At 42.5% G+C, this 27,004-nt stretch overlaps 1 protein-coding gene across 1 annotated transcript; it reads right to left on the bottom strand.

The window, feature by feature from the left end:
- Positions 1-1,540: 1,540 nt before the first annotated feature.
- On the bottom strand, positions 1,541-26,730 carry syt9b (synaptotagmin IXb). The gene is made up of 7 exons (XM_064928896.1): positions 26,273-26,730; positions 19,528-19,891; positions 18,891-19,431; positions 4,970-5,090; positions 4,507-4,678; positions 3,751-3,880; positions 1,541-2,242 (listed from the first exon to the last, which is right to left on the bottom strand). The coding sequence occupies exons 1-7, from the start codon at positions 26,418-26,420 to the stop codon at positions 2,168-2,170; spliced, it is 1,551 nt and encodes a 516-aa protein (XP_064784968.1). The 5' UTR covers positions 26,421-26,730; the 3' UTR covers positions 1,541-2,167.
- Between the last annotated feature and the right edge of the window lie 274 nt (positions 26,731-27,004).

Raw genomic sequence — 27,004 nt, 5'->3', positions numbered from 1 at the left:
AAAGAAATTCCACAAATGAACTTTTCACAAAGTACACCTGTTAATTTAAATGTATTCCGGGTGACTACCTCATGAAGCTGGTCGAGAGAATGCCAAGAGTGTGCAACTGTCATCAAGGCAAAGGGTGGCTACTTTGAAGAATCTAAAATCTAAAATATATTTTCATTTGTTTCACTTTTTTGGGGGGCTACTACATGATTCCATATGTGTTATTTCATAGTTGTGATGTCTTCAATATTATTCTACAGTGTAGAAAATAGTAAAAAATAAATTAAAACCCTTGAATGAGTAGGTGTGTCCACATTTTTGACTGGTACTGTATTTTTCAACTGGCTGTGAGGTTTCACAAAAGCTCTGAACCTTTCCATTCTCATAGTTCCTGCAGATTCTAAATCAAAAAATGTAGATTTTTACTAAGAGTATTATTGATCGATTGACTATGGCTTTTCAAATCACCCAGCAGTGCTAGTTTTAAGTAAATGTTGAGATTGTTCAGCCATTCCTGAACCTGCGACCCAAAACAAGATACATAATTTGGGCAGTTTCAAAACAAGTGAGCTAATAAGTCTCTCTTCACAGCAAAATCTGCAGAGCTGGGATGATTGTATTCCCCATAAACACAACATAATATTTTGTATAATCATTTAAATAATACAACTCAAAGTTTTGAATCAGGCGTTGTTTTGTGTATTTGTATTTTCTTTTGCATTTATTAAGTATCCCCATTAGCTGCTTTGTATCAGTTCATAAACCATGTGCCATGGAATCAGCACATCGGAAAAAATCTCTTCCCAACTATTTAGCAGCCTGTATGGCAAAGCTGTACATTTATTGGTCTTTAAATGGAACTGGTATACTTTTTATTTTTCACGTCATTATTATTATGAAACATTTAGGTCTTTAATGGTAAGGAACTTGTCTGTCGACTATGTCCCCCTTCGATTTACCTCCATTGTTGCGGTAATGCTATAATCAGTTGGTTGTCATTTTTGATAGAGCAGACATTTCTATATATTTTTGTTAGCTCCATGTGTGACACAACCCCACCTCGTTACTGTTTGTTTGGCTGTCAACAGTCTTGGCATCCATCATGTTTGTCAATGTCTGTGGCCAGTTGGGGACTTATAACCCCCAACCCTCCAACCACAGGTGTGAAGAGAGTGGGTTTGTGGGGAAAAGTGTTCAGGACAGGCTCTAAGGCCTGTGTGTCTATTTTCTTTTTTCTTCCTGACACAGCAATTCACTGTTGAGATTGTAAAATCACCTGTGTGGTAAACTTAAATACTTTTTTTGTGGATTGTCTGTAGATCTGCATCTGTAGTTGCTCTACGGACTAACTATCCACTGACCCCAGCCTTAACTTTTACCCGTATTCTAAACCTGATGAGAACTTGTTCTCAACTAGCCTACCTGGTTAAATAAAGGTAAAAAAAACCTAACCCTCACAGTAGCCTTAGCATGCTGGTCATACTATCCACAAACTCTCTGTAGAGCATGTTGTGTCAAAGCTTTCTACAAGTATGTGCATTCTTCAGTATGATCACTGGAACTACTATAGAAATATTTATTTAGTAACACCTGAATGGACAATTTACATACTAGGTCTTAGTTTCATGGTACATTTGTGTTTACAGTATGCTAGTATTACACATGTAATCAACCAAAGAGCATTAGAAATGACAATATTACAGGGAAAAAGAAAGAACCCATGCACTGTACCCAAAGAACAAATATCAATTCATTGTAACAATGTGTGATAAACAAGACATAAACAAGACTATACAGTTACCTCCCAACTGAAACTGGAACACTTTGTTGCATTTTAAACAAGTAGTACTAATGAATGGCCACTGGACATGCAGTTTACTAAATATGGTCCCCCATGCAAGAATGTCATGGAGGCACAGACTGCGGTGGGAGCACATAGGGCTGGTTTCTCAGACATGGTTTAAGCCTGGTCCTGGATCAAAAGCACTGTTAAATGGAGATTCTCTATGTAGCATGTTTCTTAGTACAGGACTAAGCTAAATCTGTGTCGGGGAAACTGAGTGTAACATCTACCATCAGCTTAATGCTCTCTCCTACTCTTTTGATGCTGAGGCTCTCTGTTGATCCTCTTCTTCACCACCCTGTGTTCTCCATAATAATAATAATAATAATAATAATATCATGGTGAGGGAGGAGTCTTCAGAGAGTTGGTGGAACCGCCCTGACTTCCACCTGCAGTCCCGTGGCCCACCCACTTGAGAACACAAAGATAGGAGACAGAAACACAGTCAGAGAGATGAACATAACAAACAGGCTACAGTATATAAGGTCTAGGAATACAATGGGAAGCTGAATTGCACGAAGAGGAAAGATTCAGAAGTGAAATCTAATTTCGGCAAATGGAAACTAGGAGGCTGAAGTCACATAATGCACTCTGAAGATTTCATTCGTTTTACACAAACATTGTCCTCTGTGTGTACGGCCCGGCCCCCCTTTGCGTTCTGTTGTGCCTCTGTCCACAAATCAATTGTCACGCACTGTGCCTCCGCAATCCCATGCTCCGTTTCATAACAACACTAATTCAATGTTTCTACTTTTACAAGACCTCCAATTCAAATTGCAGTTCCTTTAACAACTAGCATGCATTTTCCAGCTGGCATTTAATAGCTTAAAAAGGATGGATGGATGGATGGATGGAGAGAGAGAGAGAGGTCAGGTTTGAGCACAGTTTAAATGGCTGTTTTAGAGAGAATATTAATAAAGAGGGTGTGGCCTGGGATGTGAATTATTGATGACAACTGTCTGTGGTCTTGAGGGTCAGCGAGTCTTGCACAAAGATTTCAAAACACCAAGGCATGAACAGCCGCCGGGGGAAATAATGAAAAGTCAAGTGTGTGTGCGTGTGTGTATGTGTGTGTGTGCGTGTGTGCGTGTGTGTGGTTGATGGGTTAAGTAAGCTTCCGTTTGGTTCTAGTGAATACACCCCAGGGCTGACTGTGCAGCTACAATGTTAGTCAATGACAGGCACTTCATTTATTTCACTGTGTTGCCTGCATGACTGTAAATATTTACGTAGTCCATGAACTGTTTCTGGTCAATTAATGAGGGTGGAGGAGTAGTGTTTCTAAATAGCTTAGTGAATGAATCCTCTTCCTCTCCCGCCACATGGATGGATTGTTGTGTTTATGGCACATCAAGTCAAGTAGACATTTGTGTTATGTAATCCCGCTTGTCTTTTATTGTCCCTATACACGCTGGAGAAGGAGAGCTCTATGGCTTGTTGTCTACTTCCCTTTGAGATGTGTGGTCATAATGTCAAGGATAAAAGAGTCTTTCTTCCATCAGTATACACATTGACTCCCATAGAAAGATGGACGGGCGGACATACAGTATTAATTGATTGACTCGCACGCACGCGCACACGCCCACGCCCGCACGCACGCACACACACACACACACACACACACACACACACACACACACACACACACACACACACACACACACACACACACACACACACACACACACACACACACACACACACACACACACACACACACACAGGGTAGCCAAGTGGTTGGAGCGTTGGACTAGTAACCGAAGGTTGCAAGTTCAAACCCCCGAGCTGACAAGGTACAAATCTGTTGTTCTGCCCCTGAACAGGCAGTTAACCCACTGTTCCTAGGCCGTCATTGAAAATAATAATTTGTTCTTAACTGACTTGCCTGGTTAAATAAAGGTAAAATAAGAAAACTGTACCTCTACTAGGGGGTGCCAGTGGGCGATGGGCTTGCGGGGGTACGACAGCATCTCGTTCCAGTGGCCTCGACCCAGGCTCTCTGCCTCGTTGCCCACCCTACACACTCCAATGATCTCGTTGTGACCTACACTGTGGGATGGGGGTCACATCAAACATACAGTCTCATCAAAACCTTCTGTTTCCATACATGCACTCCCATTCATGTTTTTGTTTAAAATCATGTGGATTTGTGCCTGTCTACACATTTTCACTTAATGATAATAAAAATAATATCGTAAGTATGTCTTACAGAATAAAAAGCCCTGTAGGTTTGGTGTCCTGTTCAACAGCGTGTTCTTTGGTGTAATAATTATAGTGATGTTTGGCAGATTATATCAACTCCTCAAATATTTACTCTGAATATTTACTCTGAACAGCATCGGGAGGCAAGGAGTCTGTACTCTGTGTTCTCCAGGCTTGTTCGTCAACCTTTTCGTTTTTTTTATTAATGTTGTTTTCACTCTCTCTCCATTGAGCTGGTTTAACAGAATGCCAGCTGCTTTCCAAACCCATGAACAACTAAAACGTGTTACACTTAGGGAGGCTCAGCTATGTGTTTGGATATGTCTAATATACTGTTTTCTCAGGTTCTGGTCAGTGTATCGTAGTCACCACAAACTTGTCGGCTATTTGCAGAAAATAAAACAGAAACTGCTGCCATAACGATAGGGGGGTTCAGTTCATAGAAGCTTTGCAAAATGTTTTCATGTATTTACCGATCGTAGTCCATCACTGCTATTAGGAGACTGATCTGATCAATGTTCTCAGGAGGGACATCAAATACTATGGCTTCGTTGTAGACTGGATTCAGAGTGTTTCGCTTGGTGGACGTTTTCCTCTTCTTCAATCTCCGTCCCTCACACATCAAAGACACCTTCACATAGGGATCTAGAGAGAGTTGGGACACAGGGAGGGAAAGGGTAAACCCATGGAGTAACAGATGGGGTATGTCCGCATTAGGCCTCTGGTCAAAAGAACTGTACTATACAGGGAATATGATGCCACTTCAGATGCAGACATGGCCTCCTCAACAGTCACGCTACGTTGATATGTTTTGTCGTGCCTTCTGCTCATTGGCCAATGTTATTAAAAGACCGGGAGACAGAAATTACAATTCCATTTGATATATTACCCTGTCATATTAGACTAGAGCCCCAGTCCCCACATGGTTGACCCTACCTGAGGCTCCAGTGATGTCCATGGCTTTGAGGTTCCTAGCCTTGATCATTGTGATGGTCAGCCTTCCAGCCGTTGGTAGGTAACACAGGGAGAACATGAGATCGCCCAAGTCCACATTGTCCTACAAAGCAATGAAAACATCAGTGAAAAATGTTTAGTAACTGAATGTCTCACGATGTCACCATACATTATAGCTCTGGCATCCCTGTTAGAGATTCTGCTGGTTCACAGTGAACCGTGTTTGAGTTAACAGGAAGAGCAGCACTCCAATTATCACCTTTGAAAATAGATTTTCTGTGAGAGAGTGATGCGTTCGTCAGACACCAGCATCGCTCACAAGGTTAGTTTCCGACAGGGAATATGGAGGCCACGAGTCTCACCTCCAGTTGAGGCATGCACCTCACCATGGTGACAACCCTGTTAATCCTGTAGGTTTTAGAAGCTGGGAGCCCACTCTAAATAAGCAGCATCTTCAGGCTTGGCTAGCACTAGCCTGACATCTGAATTAAGCTTTGTGTGAGTGCGTGTTTGTGTGCGTGTCACGAGGTTGGTGGTACCTTAGTTGGGGAGGACGGGCTCGTGGTAATGGCTGGAGCTGAATAGGTGGAAAGATATGAAATACATCAAACATGTGGTTTCCATGTGGTTGATGCCATTCCAGCCATTATTATGAGCCGTCCTCCCCTCAGCAGCCCCCACTGGTGCGAGTGTGCTCCTTAACCCTTAGCTCTACAGGCGTGTTATAACAGATCATTCCCCCTGTGTGAAGGTTCCTGTCAGCAGGCCCCTGGGCTCAGTGGGAGGGAAGCCCCATTATTCTGCATCAGCAGGAAAGGTCAGTCCAGCTCTCCACAGAGAAGCGCTCATTATCAGGACTGACCTGGTCACCTCCTGCCTGGTCAGTGGTCAGTCCCAGTATCACACACACACAGCCTCCCTGAGAAGCTAGCTAGCTCACACTCTGCTGGAGCTCTGTTGCCAGGGATATCCGGCTTCTCTGCCTGGCTGTCATGGCTCTGACAAGCCCATCGTCAATATTGGCAACTTGGTTTAGTTCCTCATATAGCACACTGTGTTCTCTATGGAATGGGTTTTACTAAGGGAATATGTTCACTGATGAAGTAACAGAAGTTTGAATATACTGAAAGGCAAACACAGCTCCATTTATGCTCATTGCTCACTCAATGATGACGGACCTGAATTGGAAAATTAATGTCTGTAGGAATAGTGTCCCAAAATGTGACTTCAAAAGTTAAGCTAAAAGTTTAAGAATAACATGCTGTCTGATGTGCTACATTATTCTAATGTGCTGTATATGAAAAATGCATGTTGCTATAAATGGGTCTCAACTCTGGTAGTTAATTACTTTGATGTTCCATTTCAAAGCCTCTAAAACACCTTGCATCACATCCACCAGAGATCAATGGACATGGTTGCTAAGGACACTAATAATGTATGCTGTTTATTGTCTTGTTCTTTGTGCATTGTAATTCATGTCCTGTCCTGCAAGGAATGTGAATGATTTTGGAGGTTGTTGTTGACTTTACATTTTTTAGACTATGACATTGATAGGGAGTTTGAAAAAGGTCAGGTGCCATGGTGGAAAATGTCAAATTGGCACATCCATTCAAGCATCAATAAGTGTTCTTTCTGGATGGTTGTAATGGCAGATCTAATGCAATCTACTGTATCCAAAACAACATTAGGGTGCGCTAATACTGCTCTCTGGCCCGTGTCCAATATCACTATCAATTGAATCAAACAAAGGAGTTGATTTATCAAGGCTGTCAACATAGGGCAAGGAACCACAGTGACCTCTAACCTACATAATCATCAGTCCACACTTTGCAATACCGACATGGTCACTCAGAACGCACAGCATGAGGTTTCCATCATAAAGTGGTACAAATCACACACAGACATGCTCGGCCTCTGCGCGCGCGCACACACACACACACACACACACACACACACACGCAGAGGAGAGACTAGGGGTGGAACTATATAACCCATCCCTCTCAGACTAAATAATCAAATGAACCACTTCCATCTGCAGACTATAGCATAACAGTCCTCTCTATTCGTTGAAGCACTTCAATCAAGTCAGTGGTGGAATTATGGTAACTTGTGCTCTTTCCATGAAATTACACTGGAGCTCTAAAGGCCCCCAATATGGCTGAGTGAGAATACTGGCAGTCTATCTTCTATAATTATCCATCACCCTCGGATCTCGCTCTCTCTCTTTTTAAAGGGCCTCTTAATAGACAGGGTGTGTTGCTACCATGTTAGTAGAGAGAAACCGAGGGAGACAAAGGGAGATGGAGAGGGGAAATGGCTTTGCGATAGCCGGCGTGTGTAAGACCATGTCATCTTATTACAACATCAGACAGTAAGTCAGCAGTTGTGACCCACTGTGGAATGACATGATTCCCCACTTTAGCTGTGCTACCCTTGGCTGCTATCTGCTAAATGTACACTGACAGAATCAGAGTAAGCTAACACATTAGAACCACCTAAGGTAGTACTCATGTTTGACTAGTTAACAGTAACAGAGTTTGGGATGATTCTGTTGTCATCTTGTGAATAAAATATTCTTAAAGGCCCAATGCAGGCGTTTTATATCAATATCAAATAATTTCTGGGTAACAATGAAGTACTTTACTGTAATTGTAGGCAAAAATTATATTGAGCAAAAATGACTTATAATGGGGAGGGGAAAACTGGAGTAAACTGAACACTCTCTTTGTTGTTGGTCTATTAACCAATTTACCACATGGTGACGCCACTATGGAAAGCCAAAACTTCCGCCCATGCAAACCTGCTGATTAGAAGGTCCTGTGTAGATTGTATATTCAACCAGCAACTATCAGGAAATAACACTGATCCAATTTTTGGTAACACTTTATTAGGGAAGATGTAGATGCTCTACATCAGTAACATTTCAACTAACTATCTACTAACCCTTATCCTAACCCTAAACTTAACCATTATCCTAACCCTACACTTACCCTTATTCTAAACCTAATCCTAACCGTAACCTTAACAACCAGTTTCTTATCAACGCTACATATTCGTTGCCAAACCCACTGGCTCCAGCTCCATGGCTGTCTGAAGTGGTTCTCAATCAGAGGCAGGTGTTTATCGTTGTCTCTGATTTGGAACCATATTTAGGCAGCCATATTTTTGAGTGTTTCGTGGGTGATTGTCCTTATGTCCTTGTTCTGTCTGTGTTACTTAGCACCAGTATTAGGCGTTTTCGATTTTCGTGTTACGTTTATTGTTTTTGTAGTTGATTCATGTTTACTTCGTTTTCATTAAACATAGATCGCAATAGCCACGCCGCATTTTGGTCCGACTCTCCTTCGCATATAGAAAACTGTGACAGAATCACCCACCACAACAGGACCAAGCGGCGTGACAACAGGCAGCAGCAGCAGTGGGAGAGTCTGGATTATTTGGAAGACTGGACATGGGAGGATGAGTTGGACGGTAAAGGACCCTGGGTACAGCCTGGAGAATATTGCCGCCCTAAAGAAGAACTGGAGGCGACAAAAGCGGAGAGGCGCTGGTATGAGGAGGCAGTATGGCGACGCGGATGGAAGCCCGAGAGTCAGCCCCAAAAATTTCTTGGTGGGGGTTCACAAGGAGTATGGCGACGCTAGGTAGGAGACCTACGCCATCTTCCTGTGCTTACCGGGGGGCTAGAGGGACCGGGCAGGCACCGTGTTATGCTGTGAAGAGCACGGTGTCCCTGGTGCGGGTGCATAGCCCGGTGCGATACATTCCAGCTCCGCGTATCGGCCAGGCTAGAGTGGGCATCGAGCCAAGTGCCATGAAGCCGGCTCTACGCATCTGGTCCCCAGTGCGTCTCCTTGGGCCGGCTTACATGGCACCAGCCTTGCGCATGGTTTCTCCGGTTCGCCTGCATAGCCCAGTGCGGGCTATTCCACCTCGCCGCACTGGCAGGGCGACCGGGAGCATGCAACCAGGTAGGGTTGGGCAGGCTCGGTGCTCAAGAGCTCCAGTGCGCCTGCACGGTCCGGTCTATCCGTCACCACCTCCACGCACCAGTCCTCCGGTGGCAGCCCCCCGCACCAGGCTGTCTCTCCGGCTCATCCGTACAGGTGCTCCCGTCTGTCCAGCGCTGCCAGAGCCTTCCTCCTCTCCAGCGCTGTCGGAGTCTCCCGCCTGTTTAGCGCTGCCAGAGCTTTCCTCCTCTACAGCGCTGCCGGAGTCTCCCGCCTGTTCAGCGCTGCCAGTCTGCAAGGAGCTGCCAGTCTGCAAGGAGCTGCCAGTCTGCATGGAGCAGCCAGAGCTGCCAGTCTGCATGGAGCAGCCAGAGCTGCCAGTCTGCATGAAGCCGCCAGAGCTGCCAGTCTGCATGGAGCAGCCAGAGCCGCCAGTCAGCATGGAGCAGCCAGAGCCGTCAGTCAGCATGGAGCAGCCAGAGCCGCCAGTCAGCATGGAGCAGCCAGAGCTGCCAGTAAGCATGGAGCAGCCAGAGCCGCCAGTCAGCATGGAGCAGCCAGAGCCATCAGTCTGCCAGGATCCGCCAGTCAGCCAGGATCTTCCAGACCCGCCAGTCAGCCAGGATCCGCCAGTCAGCCAGACTCTTCCAGATCCGCCAGTCAGCCAGACTCTTCCAGACCCGCCAGTCAGCCAGGATCCGCCAGTCAGCCAGACTCTTCCAGATCCGCCAGTCAGCCAGCCGCCACCGTGGACAGACGCCCACCCGGACCCTCCCCTATGGGTTTTGGTGTGCGGCCGGGAGTCTGCACCTTGGGGGGGGGGGGGTTTCTGTCACGCCCTGGTCTTAGTATTTTGTGTTTTCTTTTGGTCAGGCCAGGGTGTGACATGGGTTTTTGTATGTGGTGTGTTTTGTCTTGGGGTTTTTTCATAGGTATTGGGATTGTAGCTTAGTGGGGTTTTCTAGGTTAGTCTATGGCTGTCTGAAGTGGTTCTCAATCAGAGGCAGGTGTTTATCGTTATCTCTGATTGGGAACCATATTTAGGCAGCCATATTCTTTGAGTGTTTCGTGGGTGACCTTATGTCCTTGTTCTGTCTGTGTTACTTAGCACCAGTATTAGTCTGTTTCAGTTTTTGTGTTACGTTTATTGTTTTTGTAGTTGATTCATGTTTACTTCGTTTTCATTCAACATGGATCGCAATAGCCACGCCGCATTTTGGTCCGACTCTCCTTTGCCTACAGAAATCTGTGACAAAATCACTGACGCTGGAGACTTATCTCCCTCTCTAACTTTAGGCATCAGCTCTTAGAGCAGCTTACCGATCGCTGCAGCTGTACACAGCCCATCTGTAAATATTCTGTATATATTTACATATATATTCTGTATATATCTGTATATATTCTTGGTACCATTTGAAAGAAAACACGTTGAAGTTTGTGGAAATGAGAGTTGAATGTAGGAGAATATAACACAATGGATCTGGTAGAAGAAAATACAAAAGAAAAAAACAACTATTTTTTTCTACCACCATATTTGAAATGCAACAGAACAGGTCCTACATCTATCCACAAGATGGCAGCAGTGTGTGTGCAAAGTTTCAGATGGATAACTTGAAGTATGAGCAAACTACATGACATTTAGTGTGAAGTCACCCAGGTATAATTGGGCAAATCGTGAAGGAGGCATTCACATTCATATTACATTTATCTGCTAGGATATCGTCAAATCTGTATACTTGGACTTTGATTTAGCTTTTCCAGTATTAGTAGCCATATTATAAGTTCAACATTTGCAAAACAACCAGTTTTCATAACTTCATAACTCTGAATATTCTTACAATTTTTGTTCAAAATGAAAAGGCTTGATGTCGCACAAGGTTAGCAGCTACATTTTGCGACAGATACTGGGTTTCCAGATACTCCCATAAAGCCCAGCCCATTGGATATCTAGCTAGCTTTGTTTGACCCCGATTTGGTGCTTATTTGACAAAGCTACAGTCGATCAAGTGAAGACCGCCCGCATCATCTGCGGGCCATGAAGGAGTTGCTCTCTGAACAAATCTTGTGTCCTATAGGATATACTACACCCCTAATGATATAGTAAAGTCTGTAAATTGGACAGTGCAGTTATATTAACAAGAATTTAAGCTTTCAGCCGATATAAGACACTTATGTACCGACACTTGTTGTTTCTCTAAAATCTGCGATGGTGACACAAGGCGCTGCACAACGGGACGCCTATCCCTAAGAATTAAATAAAGGTGAAATAAAAAATAAAGATAGTATGACCATCTGTGGAGCTTCTACATAGACTATCCAAATTAAGTGTGACCAAATGCTTTTATAGTGTTAGTTTCATCAGCTGTACAATATTATATAAAACACAGAAAACTGAATTTTGACTGCACTGGGCCTTTAATACTCAATGAAGCTTGTGGGAATGTGAACCTGTAACGTTCGTCATTGGGAGAAAGAGAGGACGACCAATGCGCAGCGTGGTAAGTGTTCATAGCTTTTAATGAAGTACTAGAACACTGAACAAAACAATAAATAACAAACGAACAGTCCCGTAAGGTGGAAGACAAAAACACTAAACAGGAAATAAGCACCCACAACGTAAAAGTGAAACCAGGCTACCTAAGTATGGTTCTCAATCAGGGACAACGAGCTGCCTCTAATTGAGAGCCATACCAGGCCAAACACAGAAATCCCAAATCATAGAAAAAAGAACATAGACAACCCACCCAACTCACACCCTGACCATACTAAAACAAAGACATAACAAAATAACTAAGGTCAGAACGTGACAGAACAAAATTTGGATGTGTTGCTTTACAGTGGTGACAGGTCTTCTCTCAGCAGTTGGCCTAGAAAATCATCCTGATTGACCTTTTCCTCTTCCCTCTGTCATTCTCTCAACCTGATAAATGGATTGCCCTTTACGTACTTTACTCCTCAATATATTTATATTACTTAATTATCTTCATTCCTGGAGGAACATAGGGCCTGAATATATTTATTAATACCTTAAAATAGTTGAAAAAACAAATGCAGAGCTGCATCACTCTCTCAGGCCTAGATAATGCCTTAAAGCTGGAATAAATTATAGTGAAACTGCCAAGTCCGTTTGTAAAGTTACTGCAAACAATGAACACTGTTTTTTTTCTAGCTCATTCCAGTCGCTACCTGCAGCGAACTGAAAAGACGAGTGACCTAGGGATGTGTGTGCATTGGGGACCTTTAACAGAATGTGACTGGCAGAACGGGTGTTGTATGTGGGGGATGAGGGCTGCAGTGATATCTCAGATAGGGGGGAGTGAGTCCTAAGAGGATTTTTAAAATAAGCAACAACCAGTGGGGCTTGCGACGGATATACAGGGACGACCAGTTTGCAGAGGAGTATAGAGTGCACTGATGAGTCCCATAAGGAGCATTGGTGGCAAATCTGATGGCTGAATGGTAAAGAACATGTAGCCACTCGAGCACCCTTACCTGCCGATCTATAAATTATGTCTCCATAATCTAGCATGGGAAGGATCGTCATCTGAATCAGGGTTAGTTCATCAGCTGGGGTGAACGAGGAGCGATTACGATAGAGGAAACCAAGTCTAGATTTAACTTTAGCCTGCAGCTTTGATATGTGCTGAGAGAAGGACAGTGTATCGTCTAGCCATACTCCCAAGTACTTGTATGAGGTGACTACCCCAAGCTCTAAACCCTCCGAGGTAGTCTTCTTGCCAAACCATATGACTTTTGTTTTGGAGGTGTTCAGAACAAGATAGAGGGCAGAGAATGCTGGTTGGACACTTAAGAAAGCTTTTTTGGAGTGCATTAAACACAAAATCCAGGGAGGGGCCAGTTGAGTATAAGACTGTATCATCTGCATATAAATGGATGAGAGAGCTTCCTACTGCCTGAGCTATGTTGTTGATGTAAAAACTTCTGAGGGCTAGGGGTCCTGCTAGTGGGACAACTTCCAGTTAAACTGGAGTGTGCGCAATTCAAATTAATAATCATAAATAATATGGATTTTAAACATTTATGTACATATAAGTGTCTTATATCGTCTCAAAGCTTAAATTCTTGTTAATCTAACTGCACTGTCCGATTTACAGTAGCTATTACAGCGAAAACATGCCCTGTGATTGTTTGAGGACGGCGCCCCACATTAAAATATTTTTCCACCGGCACAGGTTTCATACATTCACCAATAACGATTAAATATTCACTTACTTTTTGAAAATCTTCCTCTGATTTGTCATCCAAAGGGTCCCAGCTATAACTTCTAGTGTTGATTTGTTTGATAAAATCCTTCTTTATATCCCAAAAAGTCTGTTTAGTTGGCACCATCGATTTGAGTATTCCACTCGTTCAACATGCAGAGAAAATCTACCCCTAAACTTTGTTTCAACAAGTCAAAATAGGTTTCTAATTATTCCTCAGATACCCTAAAATGTAATCAAACTATAATATTTCTTATGGAAAGAAGTATGTTCAATAGGAAACCGATTTTAGCAGGTGTGTAAAGTCTTAATAGCGCGCGCAAACACAAATTTCCAAGACTGTATCCTTCTGCTAAAACTGATATTTCTTATTTGTTTTTAAGTTACAAGCCTTGAACATAGAACATTGAACATGCTGACACCCTGTGGAAGCCATAGGAATTGCATCCAGGGAGCTAATTTTCAATATTACCTTTCTTTTGAATGGTCTCTCAAAATAAAAAATTCTGGTTGGTTTTTCTTTGGATTTTCTCCTACCATATCTATTGTATTCATTTTCTCCTACATTATTTTAACATTTCTACACACTTAAGTGTTTTCTTTCCAATGGTACCAATTATGTGCATATCCTGGCTTCAGGGCCTGAGCTGCAGACAGTTTACTTTGGGCACGTCATTCTGACAGTAAGTGGCGAAAAAAGGAGCCTAGTCCTATTAAGAAGAGTGTGGGGCCTAGGATCGAGCATTGGGGTACACCCTTGGTAACAGGCAGTGGCAGAGACAGCAGATGTTCTGACTTAATACACAGCACTCTTGAGAGAGGTAGTTAGCAAACCAGGCCAAAGACCCCTCAGAGACACCAATACTCCTTAGCCGGCACACACACGGCCACACATAGTTCAAGTAACAGACACATCTCAGGATGTTCAGAGGAGACTGCGTGAATCAGGCCTTCATGGTCGAATTTCTGCAAAGAAACTAGTACTAAAAGTAAACCATCTGCAATGGATCATGCCACACAGTCATTCTATTAATCAAAAATCTTATCTAATTACAATATGTCCCAAGTTGGCTCAGATCAGTACTATTGAATGTTGTGGCAAGGACACAGATTACTGCGCTCTTTGTAATCTTTGTTATAACAGCCCGACAATTAATGTGAACCTGAAGAGGCTATTGGTCTTCTACTGAGTTCTAGAATAGATTAGTTAAGCTGTGTCTCATTAATAGTGTTACCAAAGTGGTAAACAGCAACAGGTCCCTCCATCCGTACAGATCCAGATCCTTCATCTTCCTGACAGGATAAACCACCATTGATCCTGTTCTACTGTCTAACGGTTCAATTCAACACTCATAAAGGTGGCTGTCTGACCTAGAGGCTTATAGAGACCAAGTAAAAGGTTTGGAGCTGGTGCACTTGTATAGGTATTTGTATCTCTCTCTGGCGCTGGAAGGTGTGGGATATGGTAAAAAAAAAACATTTCAAACATTTAGCATTACTTGTAATTTATGTTATCAAAGAAGTAGGTGGTGTGTGACATTTTCAAACACTATTCTTGACCTCCTTACTCTTCATGCGATCCTACAGTTTTTATTTATGGAGATGAAGCACTTTAAGGCCAAATGTGATGCCAGGTTACAGCTTTTATGTTACATATGGGATGTTTGAAACCCAACTTCACCCTGAGGTATGATTTATGCATGGACGAGTGCTTGGACTTCTGATGTCCCATGCTCTGTTCCCAGGGGGGCTGGCCCAGTTGGCTGAGTGGCTGTGTGTGTGCGCGTGTGTATTTGTGTACATTATGTTTGTCTACATTATGTCTGTGTGTGTGAGTACCGTTTGTGTGTGGGTACTTGCTTACACTTTAAGGCCAACCTATGGCTCCCAAGTGAGCTCACCCGCATGACACAGGGTGTAGATGTTTTTTATTTATTTTTTATCTAGGAAGTCGCCAAGCTTGACATTCTCTGAGAGTCAACATGTGAAAGTCTGACCTGAGGAAAGCTGTGAAAATATCTACTCCGACCTTATTTAAAGTGACTGGCTGTGAATGGATTGATAGCTCTTAGATCTGTCTTTAAAATGTGCCTTCAATCTTCCACTAACCCTCTCCACGTCATACCTTTTAGCACTTCTAATCCAACTGCTCAGAAATATGAACAGTTGAAGTCAGATGTTTACATACACTTTAGCCAACTACATTTACGCTCAATTTTTTACAATTCCTGACATTTAATCCCAGTAAAAATTCCCTATCTTAGGTCAGTTAGGATCACCACTTTATTTTAAGAATGTGAAATGCCATAATAATAGTAGAGAGAATAATTTATTTCAGCTTTTATTTCTTTCATCACATTCCCAGATGGGTCAGAAGTTTACATACACCCAGTTAGTATTTGGTAGCATTGCCTTCAAATTGTTTAACTTGGGTCAAACGTTCCACAAGATTCGCACAATAAGTTGGGTGAATTTTGGCCCGTTCCTCCTGACAGAGCTGGTGTAACTGAGTCAGGTTTGTAGGCCTCCTTGCTCACACACACTTTTTCAGTTCTGCCCACAAATGTTCTATAGGACTGAGGTCAGAGCTTTGTGATGGCCGCTCCAATACCTTGACTTCGTTGTCCTTAAGCCATTTTGCCACAACTTTGGAAGTATGCTTGGGGTCATTGTCCATTTGGAAGACCCATTTTGCGACCAAGCTTTAACTTCCTAACTGATGTCTTGAGATGTTGCTTCAATATATCCACATAATTTTCCTACATCATGATGCCATCTATTTTGTGAAGTGCACCAGCCCCTCCTGCAGCAAAGCACCCCCACAACATGATGCTGCCACCCCCGTTCTTCAAGGTTGGGATGGTGTTCTTCGGCTTGTAAGCTTCCCCTTTTCCTCCAAACATATCGATGGTCATTATGGCCAAACAGTTCTCTTTTTTTAAGACCAGAGGACATTTCTCCAAAAAGTACAATCTTTGTCGCCATGTGCAGTTGCAAACCGTAGTTTGGATTTTTTATGCTGGTTTTGGAGCAGTGGCTTCTTCCTTGCTGAGCGGCCTTTCAGGTTATATCGATATAGGACTTGTTTTACTGTGGATATAGATACTTTTGTAACTGTTTCCTCCAACATCTTCACAAGGTCCTTTGCTGTTGTTCTGGGATTGATTTGTACTTTCCGCACCAAAGTACGTTCATCTCTAGGAGACAGAACGTGTCTCCTTCCTGAGCAGTATGAAGGCTGTGTGGTTCCATGGGGTTTATACTTGCGTACTATTGTTTGTATAGGTGAACGTGGTACCTTCAGGCGTTTGGAAATTGCTCCCAAAGATGAACCAGACTTGTGGAGGTCTACAATTGTTTTTCTGAGGTCTTGGCTGATTTCTTTTGATTTTCCCATGATGTCAAGCAAAGAGGCACTGAGTTTGAAGGTAGGCCTTGAAATACATCCACAGGTACACCTCCAATTGACTCCAATGATGTCAATTAGCCTATCAGAAGCTTATAAAGCCATGACACTGGAATTGTGATACAGTGAATTATAAGTGAAATAATCTGTCTTGTGTCATGTGAAAAAATGACTTGTGTCATGTACAAAGTAGATGTCTTAACCAACTTTCCAAAACTACAGTTTGTTAACAAGACATTTGTGGAGGGGTTGAAAAACAAGCTTTCATACTCCAACATAAGTGTATGTAAACTTCCGACTTCAACTGTACTTGTACAGGTTGTTCATCTACATGGGTACTAATTATAGATCTATATTAAAATGCATCTTGCCCTGTGTAGGGCCAGTGATAGAAAGTACCTAGACTTAATTGTCCTTAAGGAATTGCCTAATCATACTATTGATTAAATTAAATCCCTACACTGGTGGTAAATCATGGGATCCTGACTTCTATCAGAAGTGAATATTAACACATGTAAAAAAGAGCATGGCCCTCCAGGCAGACAGTAGATAGATATACAGTACAGTACTGGAGTCACTGACATGTCAGAAAGGCTCTCGAGTCTCAATTGTCTGTTTCAATAGAAGTCTACAGTCTCATTGGAGTCTCACTGAAGAAAGAAGGACTATGGTATCATTGAAGGATTGTAAGTAGTCTCAGTGATATACATATCTATACAGTATCAGTCAAAAGTTTGGACACACCCCACTCATGCAAAGGTTTTTCTTTATTTTCACTGTCTTCTACATTGTAGAATAATAGTGAAGACATTAAAACTATGAAATAACACATATGGAATCATGTAATACCCAAAAAAGTGTTAAACAAATGAAAATATATTTGAGATGTGAGATTCTTCAAATAGACACCCTTTGCCTTGATGACATCTTTGCACACTCTTGGCATTCTCTCAACCAGCTTCATGCGGTAGTCACCTGCAATGCATTTCAAATAACAGGTGTGTCTTGTTAAAAGTTCATTTTTGGAATTTCTTTCCTTCCTAATGTGTTTTTATTTTATTTTACCTTTATTTAACCAGGCAAGTCAGTTAAGAACAAATTCTTATTTTCAATGACGGCCTGGGAACAGTGGGTTAACTGCCTGTTCAAGGGCAGAACGACAGATTTGTACCTTGTCAGCTTGGGGGTTTGAACTCACAACCTTCCGGTTACTAGTCCAACGCTCTAACCACTAGGCTACCCTGCCTCCAATCAGTTGTGTTGTAACAAGGTAGGGGTGGTGTACAGAAGATAGCCCTATTTGATAAAAGACCAAGTCCAAATTATGGTAAGAACAGCACAAATAAGCAAAAATAAATGACAGTCCATCATTAATTTGAGACATGAAGGTCAGTCAATCCAGAACAAGTGCAGTCGCAAAAACCATCAAGCGCTGTTATGAAACAAGCTCTCATGAGGACTGCCACAGGAAGAAAAAAATACTTTTACAAATTAACTTTAAAAATGAACTTTTAACAAGGCACACCTGTTAACTGAAATGCATTCCAGGTGACTACCTTATGGAACTGGTTGAGAGAATGCCAAGAGTGTGCAAAGTTATCATCAAGGCAAAGGGTGGCTACTTTGAAGAATCTCAAATATAAAATATATTTTGATTTGTTGAACACTTTTTTTGCTTACTACATGATTCCATATGTGTTATTTCATAGTTTTGATGTCTTCACCATTATTCTACAATGTAGAAAATAGTAAAAATAAAGAAAACCCCTTGAATGAGTACTTTTGACTGGTGCTGTATATATTTCACTGAGACTACAGTCCTTCCTTGAGACTGCAGACTATTTACAATCCTTCAATGACACCATAGTCCTTATTTCTTCAGTGAGACTCCAATGAGACTGTAGAAGCCTCTAGGGCCTTTCTAACATGTCCAGTGAGATTCAATGGAACAGGCGAAACCTTCAGTATGCTACAACTCCCTATAGTAATCCATGTAGTCCATGTGAATAATCTAGACAATCTCAAGCTCTGTATCCTCTCATGTAAAAGCAGCCTCTTTACTGCCAACTGAAATGTAGGTCACTACCCCATGTGTTTCCTGGTGTGATCATGTATTATTCACCCATCTAAGTATATTTTTATGTTAGCCTTATTTTAACACCATGGGGGTGGTTCTTGGGGAACAGTGACTCCCCACTAAACTCTCTTAGATAATGTCTCCTTATTCACTAATTCATTAAGTCACAATTGTGCATTTATTGTTGCTTGTCTATGTACCTAAGACAATATGAAGTGTATTGAGAGACATAAAGAGGTTAGCTTACCGAGGTGACGTACTGGATGTCCCTACAGAGTTTAGTCTCTCTGGGGAAGTCCGCTAGGTCCAGGAAGTTATCCACCACCACCTGGCCAATGATGTCGTGGCGGGAGAAGCGGTCAAAGTCGTAGACACTGAAGTGCAGTTTGCGTGTGGGCAGCTCAGTGTAGGCCACAGGGAACAGGAAGACCTCATCGAACACGGGGTTGAGGGTCTTGCGGTGAACCTTGGTCTGGTGCTTGGTCTTGCGGTCGGGGAGCAGGTAGATTTTGATATAAGGGTCAGAGGTTCCTGTGAAGTCCTTGGCCGGTAAATCCTGGGCCTTGTGGATCTTGATGATGAGCTGCTCCAGGTCACAGTCGAACTTGAGGATGAAGTGTATCCGGCCGCAGCTGTCGGCCCTCCTGCCGTCGTCCGTGTCCACGGAGTGCTGCTTATAGAGCTCAGGTTTGATCCGGCCCAGAGTGGCCAGGGACTCCTGTCTCTGGAACTGGCCCATGTTGAAGTCTGGGTTGGACAGGTTCATCTGGCGCCGGAATGAGTTGTGCCTACAGAGGGTAGAGAAACCAGTTAGCTATCTATAGACCTAACGCAACAGGGTTAGTTGAATTGCCTTGTTATTGTTTCTGTTTTGTGGGGCTGACCGGACAGAGGAGGTGGGTTCAGTGATCTGGCGCTGCACGCGGGCAATGTGGCGGATGTGGTTCTCCTTGGGCTTGGACTGGACCTCCAGGGGGATGTCTGGGGACGTGTGGCTGATCTTCATGGCTGACTCTGGTGCTAAAAGGCCTGAGGGCTCCTTGACACAGTCCTCACTGTATTCATTCTCCACCCCATCCATCTCCATCAGGACTGGCTGCTGGTCCCCCTGGCCATCCTTCAAGCCCTCGGGAAGGCCACGGTCGCACCATGGCACCCAGCACAGCTTCCATGAAAAGAAGAGTGAGACCCCGAAAAGAGCCAGGCCACAGGCGGTCACCAACAGTGACAGCAGGCTCACCGAAACATCTGGACAGACAGAACCATTGTGAGAGATGGAATTAGGGCAAGTCAGGGGATAGTACAAAGATATTTTTTGTATTGATATCAACATATTATTTATGCTATTGACTTTTCTTTATATCTCTCAATTTTTTCCTCATCTTGATATTGCACAAAAATGTGTACTTTATCATAAACATCACTGTAAGGAAAGACGTAAGGACAATTTGATGGATATTGTCCTCTGGATTTTAAGACGAGGCCTGCAATTGTATGCATTAACAAGGGATGAAAAACTCAGATGGGTGTTAGCAGGTTATAGAGTCCTGCTCAGTCAACATGAACTCATCATTAAGTCCTCCCATCTCAAATGGCCTCTCACAGACAGTGAAAGGGAACAGGCTTTTGTCTGAGATGGAACACACCAGGCTGTCAGTATACGTTCCAGTTCTCAGAAAGAGCATCTCACTACCTGATGAATGAGCTCACCCTGTCTCTGTGTGGTCCCCTGTGGCTCAGTTGGTAGAGCATGGCACTTGCAACGCCAGGGTTTGTGGGGTCGATTTCAATGGGAACCAGTACGAGAAAATGTATGAACACACTACTGTAAGTTGCTCTGGATAAGAGCGTCTACTAAAATGTTAATGTAGTGTCTCCCCTCCCCAGTCATTGTGAATCAGGCTATGCAGACACCTAGGGCTTTTGGTCAATAAGCCCCTGTCAGTGTCCTGCAACTACCATAGCTTCCAATCAGATTTAATGTGTACACTGTCTCTCGGCCATACTTCCCTTTGATTATCTAGAGCAGTGGAGGGAAATGGAGCCTCATTTGGTGTTGAGTTATTCCTCCCACCACTCCATCCTGGTTGGGCTTTGCAGCTCTTGCAGTACACATTCACAGTGTGCAGCCAGGGATCCATGGACTCATTGGGCTGGCCCACATACTGCACTGGAGACCAACTGGGGCTTCTGCACTAAGCCATAGATAGATGGCATGCCCAGACATTGTGGGACCACTTTTTGAGGATTCACTCATCTGGTTGTCTGCTATTTTGACGATCTTTGGTATGTTTAAATTTGGCTGTTCTAAAAAGAGAAGAAATCAAGGACACTATATGAGGAGTTTGGAAGCAGAATTTCTCTTTCCCTTGCTAATTGAATGTATGAAAGTTGTTGTCCCACCAAACTCCCAGCCCTCCTGGGATAAATCTGCTCTTCCTATCCTAAAACTGACAAGGTGCAATCAATATAATGTGCTCTAAATACCACTGCCTCTAATTAAATCTGCAGCTCAATTCATTACAAACACGACACAGGGTTAAAGTTAAAAACTTTCTCAAAGGAACACTGACTGACATGTTTAATTAGCACTGGCTTAATTATTTTAATTATTAATATTGTATTAATCAACCACCCAGCAACCACCCAACACTAGCACACACACACACACACACACACACACACACACACACACACACACACACACACACACACACACACACACACACACACACACACACACACCAAATGTGTGGACATGCTGATTTCACATGTGCAAATCATTTTTTTATAATTGTATATCCAGTATGTATAGGACTATGTGTATTCAATGTGCTGTGTAGGGGATATAATGTACTAATTTGGCAGCCCTGCTATGGTTGCGTTTAATCATACTGTGGATTAGAGAACACGTTATGGTGGAACAACATGTGGTGCCCTTGATAGGGTCTATCCATATAAATGAATTGAACCTCTCTGATATTTCACACTGTAAGCATAATAGATCCTGTGTTCCATTTCAGACAGGCAGAAGCTCAGACAGGATATGAGAGCAACGTGTGAAAACAGCTTTTAAAAGAAGCCAAGGTTAAAATGACAAAAAACACTCCTACAATTCAAGATCCACAGTCTGTCAAATAATGTGTGAAAGATTATGTATTTTCAGTATGTCTGCTAAACTATCAAATTAGTGTCTGACAGTTTATGGAATCACACATTTTCTCACATATTTCAATACAATATTTTATAATCAGGTGTTTGAACCAAAATTATTTACCAACCATCATTTTTTGTTCAGTTCCACTGTTCTGACCAGAAAAATACAGTTCTGAACAGATTCGAACCCCAAAAAAGTAACAGTTTATATTGTTATTTCTGTTAATTTTTAAACCTCTGAAATCATAGCACGACATTAAATTACTTCACAAATGGATAGAGCAGGATTCTATGGAGCAGGGCAGGATATCTTCATGCAAGTGTAGTGTAGGATGAGAGATGCAACTGAAATCTGTGGGTGAGGAGATCACTGTGCATGATGCACTGGGCATCTTGTTGTTATGACATGCATTATCTGGATTAGGTCCACAGAATTGTACCTACAGAGGAGTGCTTCTATGAAGGAACTTTGGATGTCTTTTAGTTGGCTTAACTAACATTTTGACCAGGGCAAGCCCTTTAACATGACTCTTAGTTCCATTACATTACATATAATGCCACCTAGAGCTGACGAGAGCTAGACTAGAGCTAGCTAGCTAACTAACAAGCTTGTGTGTGCAGAGTAGCACCAGGGGCATAGGCATGGGTGGGCCCTCCCACTCAGATTGAGCAAAAACAAAAAGAATATACATTATTATTACAAAAATACCCCCCACAGACTATGCTTCTGAGGGAGGGACATGGGGAGGGTCAGGTAGCCTACACACACACACTGGCAAAGATTTTCAGCTGTCAGGCATGAAGACACTGGAATAAGTTTCTGAGTGACAAAGTCCGTGCTTTGCATAGGTGCTTTGTTGTGTTTTTTAAAGAAAAAAATCCCTAGATTGTAAAATAACATTATCACCAGTTCCCATGCCTTTTCTGTTCCGGAACAGTATAGATCACTTTTGTTCTTGGTTCCAGTTCTGTTCCTATTTTTATTTTATGGTTTTCGGTTCTGTTCCTTGAACCGGTTCCAACCCCTGCTTATAAATTATGTGTGTAAAAACAATCAAATGTAAAGGCACCAACAGTCTTGAGAAATACTGTATTGGGAACTATTTTATGACATTCATGACATTTTTTACTATTTATTTGCCAAACTTCAGGCCACTGTCCCCTCGGCCTCTGAACATCACAGGGAAAACATACTTACATCCTTGTGATCATCATGGATAGATCTTTATTGCACAGAAGATCATTTGTCTCAAGCATAAAGGTCAAAGATTGAGGTCAAGATCAAATTGACTTCAAAATGACTTCAGATGAAGTGTTGCTCATCACAGTTTATATGTGATCAGCACCATTCCTGTGCAGAAAGCAGCTTGTTTCTAGACCAAGGTTATATACGGTAGAACAATGTCAAGGTAAAATTGTGGGGGTCAAATTGCGGGTCAAATTTACCCAGAACATCATGTATGTCACAAATTTTGTATTAATTAATTAATTAATTAATTGTTTTACCAGTTTGAGAACCAATATTTCGGAAAGTAGATGAAGGGTCATAGTGGAAAAAGTTACGTAAAATAGTATTTCTGTTCTGGGTCAATTTGACCTGAAACATAAAGGAAGGGTTAAACAACGTAAATGTAAACAAACATTGCACAGCCTCAAAACATAGTTTAAACTGTATTTTTTTATATCATGGAGGCTCAGTCCTTGCATCCATAGCTCTGTCTATGAATTTAAAAGTGGCTACATTTCTCCAGCCCCAGTCTTGCACTGCAATACCTCCAAGGAAGCTACTCCAGCCCCATCCCTCAGCCTTTTACCAAAACAGTGGCGTCCAAGTGTATCTCCTGCCGTTAGGGAATACATGTTTACTGATTGATCAATTATTACTGATACTTTGGCACTTCACATGGATGCTGCATCAAAACCATTCACTTCTTGTATTCAGTGGGTGCTAAAGTAACAATCAAGCTGACAAACCTCTGATTTAATCCTGATATTTTGATGAAGAAATGTTGGATTATCACTAACATTACATGGGCTCTAGCAAGAAAGATTAGATTGAGAACCACTGTGACGTGAAGTTTTATGCAGGACGTATGCGGAAGACGGAGACCAACTCAGTGGTCTTGTGAGCCCTGAAATTAGAAGGTTGGGAGTTCGATCCCGAGCCGAGACATACAAAAGACTGTAAAAATGGGACCAAGTGCCTCTCTGCTTGGCACTCAGCATTAAGGAAATAGATTGAGGGTAAGGCCCTGTGATAGAAAAGCTTCCTGTCCAGGGGCTTGTGTTTGTACATCAAGCTGCCTCACACTACAGAAACAGGAGACAGGCATGAACATAAACATGTTCCTAAGAAGCTTCTTGGAGTGCCTCATTCTGTTGAGAGAACACTCTTGGAAAAAGGGGTTCCAAAAGGGTTCTGCGGCCGTCCCCATAGGAGAACGCTTTTTGGTTCCAGGTAAAACCCTTTTTGGATACAGGTAGAACTCTTTTGGGTTCCATGTACAACCCTCTGTGGAAAGAGTTCTACCTGGAGCCCAAAGGGGTTTTTCAATGTTTACTCCTATGGGGACAGCCAAATAACTCTTTCTGGTTCTAGATAGCACCTTTTTTCAGGAGTCTAGCGATTTCATCACTGAATGATCACATTAGTTCCAGATAATGTTTTATAATATTCATCGTCCTCACAGATCTGTACACATCCACAACACTCAGTAGGTTTTGATCTACTAAAGTTTAGATTTTTATGAAGTTGAGATACTTTGGGGATAAATGGCCATCTGAGGGTCCTAGCTGCCCCCTTGTGGTCTCATTATAGAAGACTCCTACACCATACAGGCCTGTAGGCAGTGGGTCATATTGGCTCTCCCATTAGACCCATTGTGTTGTTTATATTAGTCTGCTACTCATCCATAGAGAGGGGTCCAGGTTTTGGCCTTTCATTAAACAGTTGTCTAGTTCCTCTAGGGAAGCACACTGACTGTCATGGTTCAATAAACCTACAGCAGCAGCACCACCAACATTATGTCAATAAGTCACAATTGCAAAGGTGAGAGGTCATTTTGATAAGGGGGATTGAGAGACTAGAGAGAGAGTGACCTTTAGAACCGATTGATTGTTTTTCCCCTAGAAGGGCTGCAGTAACAGATTGTTGGATCCACAGAAAGCTACTGGTTACTGACAATGCTATCCCACTGCCACAGAGAGAGGCTCTGTTAAGCACGAGAAGATTGTGTGAGAATCACAGACAGAGAAGTTTCCTTAACCTCATCTCTGTCCTTGATGGATTTGGATGTAAATTACCAGAGGATGTGATATGGACTTTTCTCATCAGTCCATTGCCAGTAGGCATTTCATACCAGCAGTTTATGCAGCTTTATGGCCACTTATTTTCTGACCTAAAATCCTATTTGTAACTGTCCAGACCAGATTAGACTCTTTCCACAAGTGGGCCTGACCAAAACCAAAGCATCAAGTTTCATAGTGGTCCTCTATTATTCAGATATGGATGGCAACATGGGAGGGTCAAAACTAGTTCCCACCCTTTCCTGGGCGGTTTGAATAGTTTTACATCTATAAAACGTTGCTTATGTGGAGCAACCTGCAGTAAATAGGTCACAGAGTAACCGGGAAAAGATCTGTTAGCAGAACTTCTGTAGGATCATGCATGTTTAATGGAATTTGTAACATGTTTAATAAACGCATCAGTCAAGCCCAGTCGCTAACCTACGGTGTAACAAGAGAACTCACATACCACTCTGGTCTGTGACTTTGTAGTGTGTGGTGGTTGGACTGAGGTACCAACAACATTTCCATTTGATCAATCATCACTATTTGTCACTTAAAGGTAATTTAGTTGTTAAGTCAATATACAGCTGAAATAAATAATAAATAAACAGTCAAATTAACCTTTAGAATATAACACACTTAGAATAATTTCGAGTGCTGCTGTCACTGGATGGTTGTGTGACCCAGGGAGCAAGCATTATGTTATCTGGGCAGTGGTAAATGGGTGGGGCTCCTATCCCCTCCACTCTGTCAAAACACACACAAATAAAACGTTCCTTTTGTGCTGCTGTAGACGCCTTGATGAACACAGGCAACCCATTGAAGGATATTCTACTTATTTTTGATTTAACCAGAGAAGTCACTAGCCTAAGTGTATGACATTTGCCTAAGTAGTTTACATTGTTTACATGGAAATGCAGTATAGACTGCTATCCAGTTCTGGATAATATTGATATAGACTACTATGCAACACGTTTCTAAACCTCACTTTTCACTGGAAAAAAGTGTCTTGCAAAATGTTTTAAAACCGCCGAATTTGCTATTATAACGCTCTTTTCAAAAGTGTGGATGATTAAAAATTCTGAGATTGAGTAATTGAGAAGTTTTAAATCTCTCCATCCTGTACAAAATCTCAATGTTATACCAAAATCAAAATGTTGTATTTCACATTATTGCACAACATACCTGAGTCTGAGTATCTCGGTCTGGCAAGATCTCGGAAATAGTATATGAAATCCACACAATTGTCGTTTTGCACTTCGCCCCTAGAACATAGATCCGACAGCAGTTCTAGAGCCTTTCGACAAATCTCGTCCTCTCTGTCTCCAGGCATTTCCCACCAGCATCCTTCTGAATGGAGGGGCTCTTCCGCAGCTCCACACCACTCCTAACGCCTATCTAGACCCCGATCCCCGGTGCCGGGAGCAGAGAGTCATCCCAAAGAGCACTTTTTGCATACACCGGCATCACGCAAGCGGAGAGTGGAGAAAAGCTTTATCCAACTAAGTTTTACTCTGAAATATTACTTTAGTTTGAATATAAAGTGTGGAAATATTGTGGCACTGTTTGAATCCATCCACTGCCATTCGCGATCCTTCGTTGTGCGCTGTTCACTAGACTGTGGTGCTGAATTACATACAGAGCTGCGCTCGTCAAGGTCTTGAATGAATGGCTTTGACGGTGCTCAATTATTTCTCAATGCACAATGAATGTCCGTTCTGCCTACCCACCCCCCACTATTGTCCTCGCATTACAGCCCGTCCTATCGTTTCCTGCAGAGCAAGTGATGGAACAAGCAATACAAACACAGACATTGTGGTAAATCAATCGTTCAAGGTTTTTTGTTATTAAATGCTCAGTCGTGGATATTCAGTGTGATGAAGGATACGTTCAATGTTAAGTCTTCAAGTAGAGCTT

Source organism: Oncorhynchus masou, chromosome 22 (genome assembly GCF_036934945.1).
Source record: "Oncorhynchus masou masou isolate Uvic2021 chromosome 22, UVic_Omas_1.1, whole genome shotgun sequence".
NCBI classification, from domain to species: domain Eukaryota; kingdom Metazoa; phylum Chordata; class Actinopteri; order Salmoniformes; family Salmonidae; genus Oncorhynchus; species Oncorhynchus masou.
Note: the sequence above shows the minus strand (reverse complement) of the source record. Positions and strands in the feature narration are given on the sequence as shown.

What these genes read in the sequence shown, in the direction of transcription:
- syt9b (XM_064928896.1), bottom strand. Translation starts at nt 26,420, where the DNA reads ATGCCTGGAGACAGAGAGGACGAGATTTGTCGAAAGGCTCTAGAACTG. An exon ending in GAACCCACCTCCTCTGTCCG is followed by an intron (nt 19,432 to 19,527) that starts GTCAGCCCCACA and finishes TACCCTCTGTAG; the next exon opens with GCACAACTCATTCCGGCGCC. An exon ending in GCAGTGATGGACTACGATCG is followed by an intron (nt 3,881 to 4,506) that starts GTAAATACATGA and finishes CCCATCCCACAG; the next exon opens with TGTAGGTCACAACGAGATCA.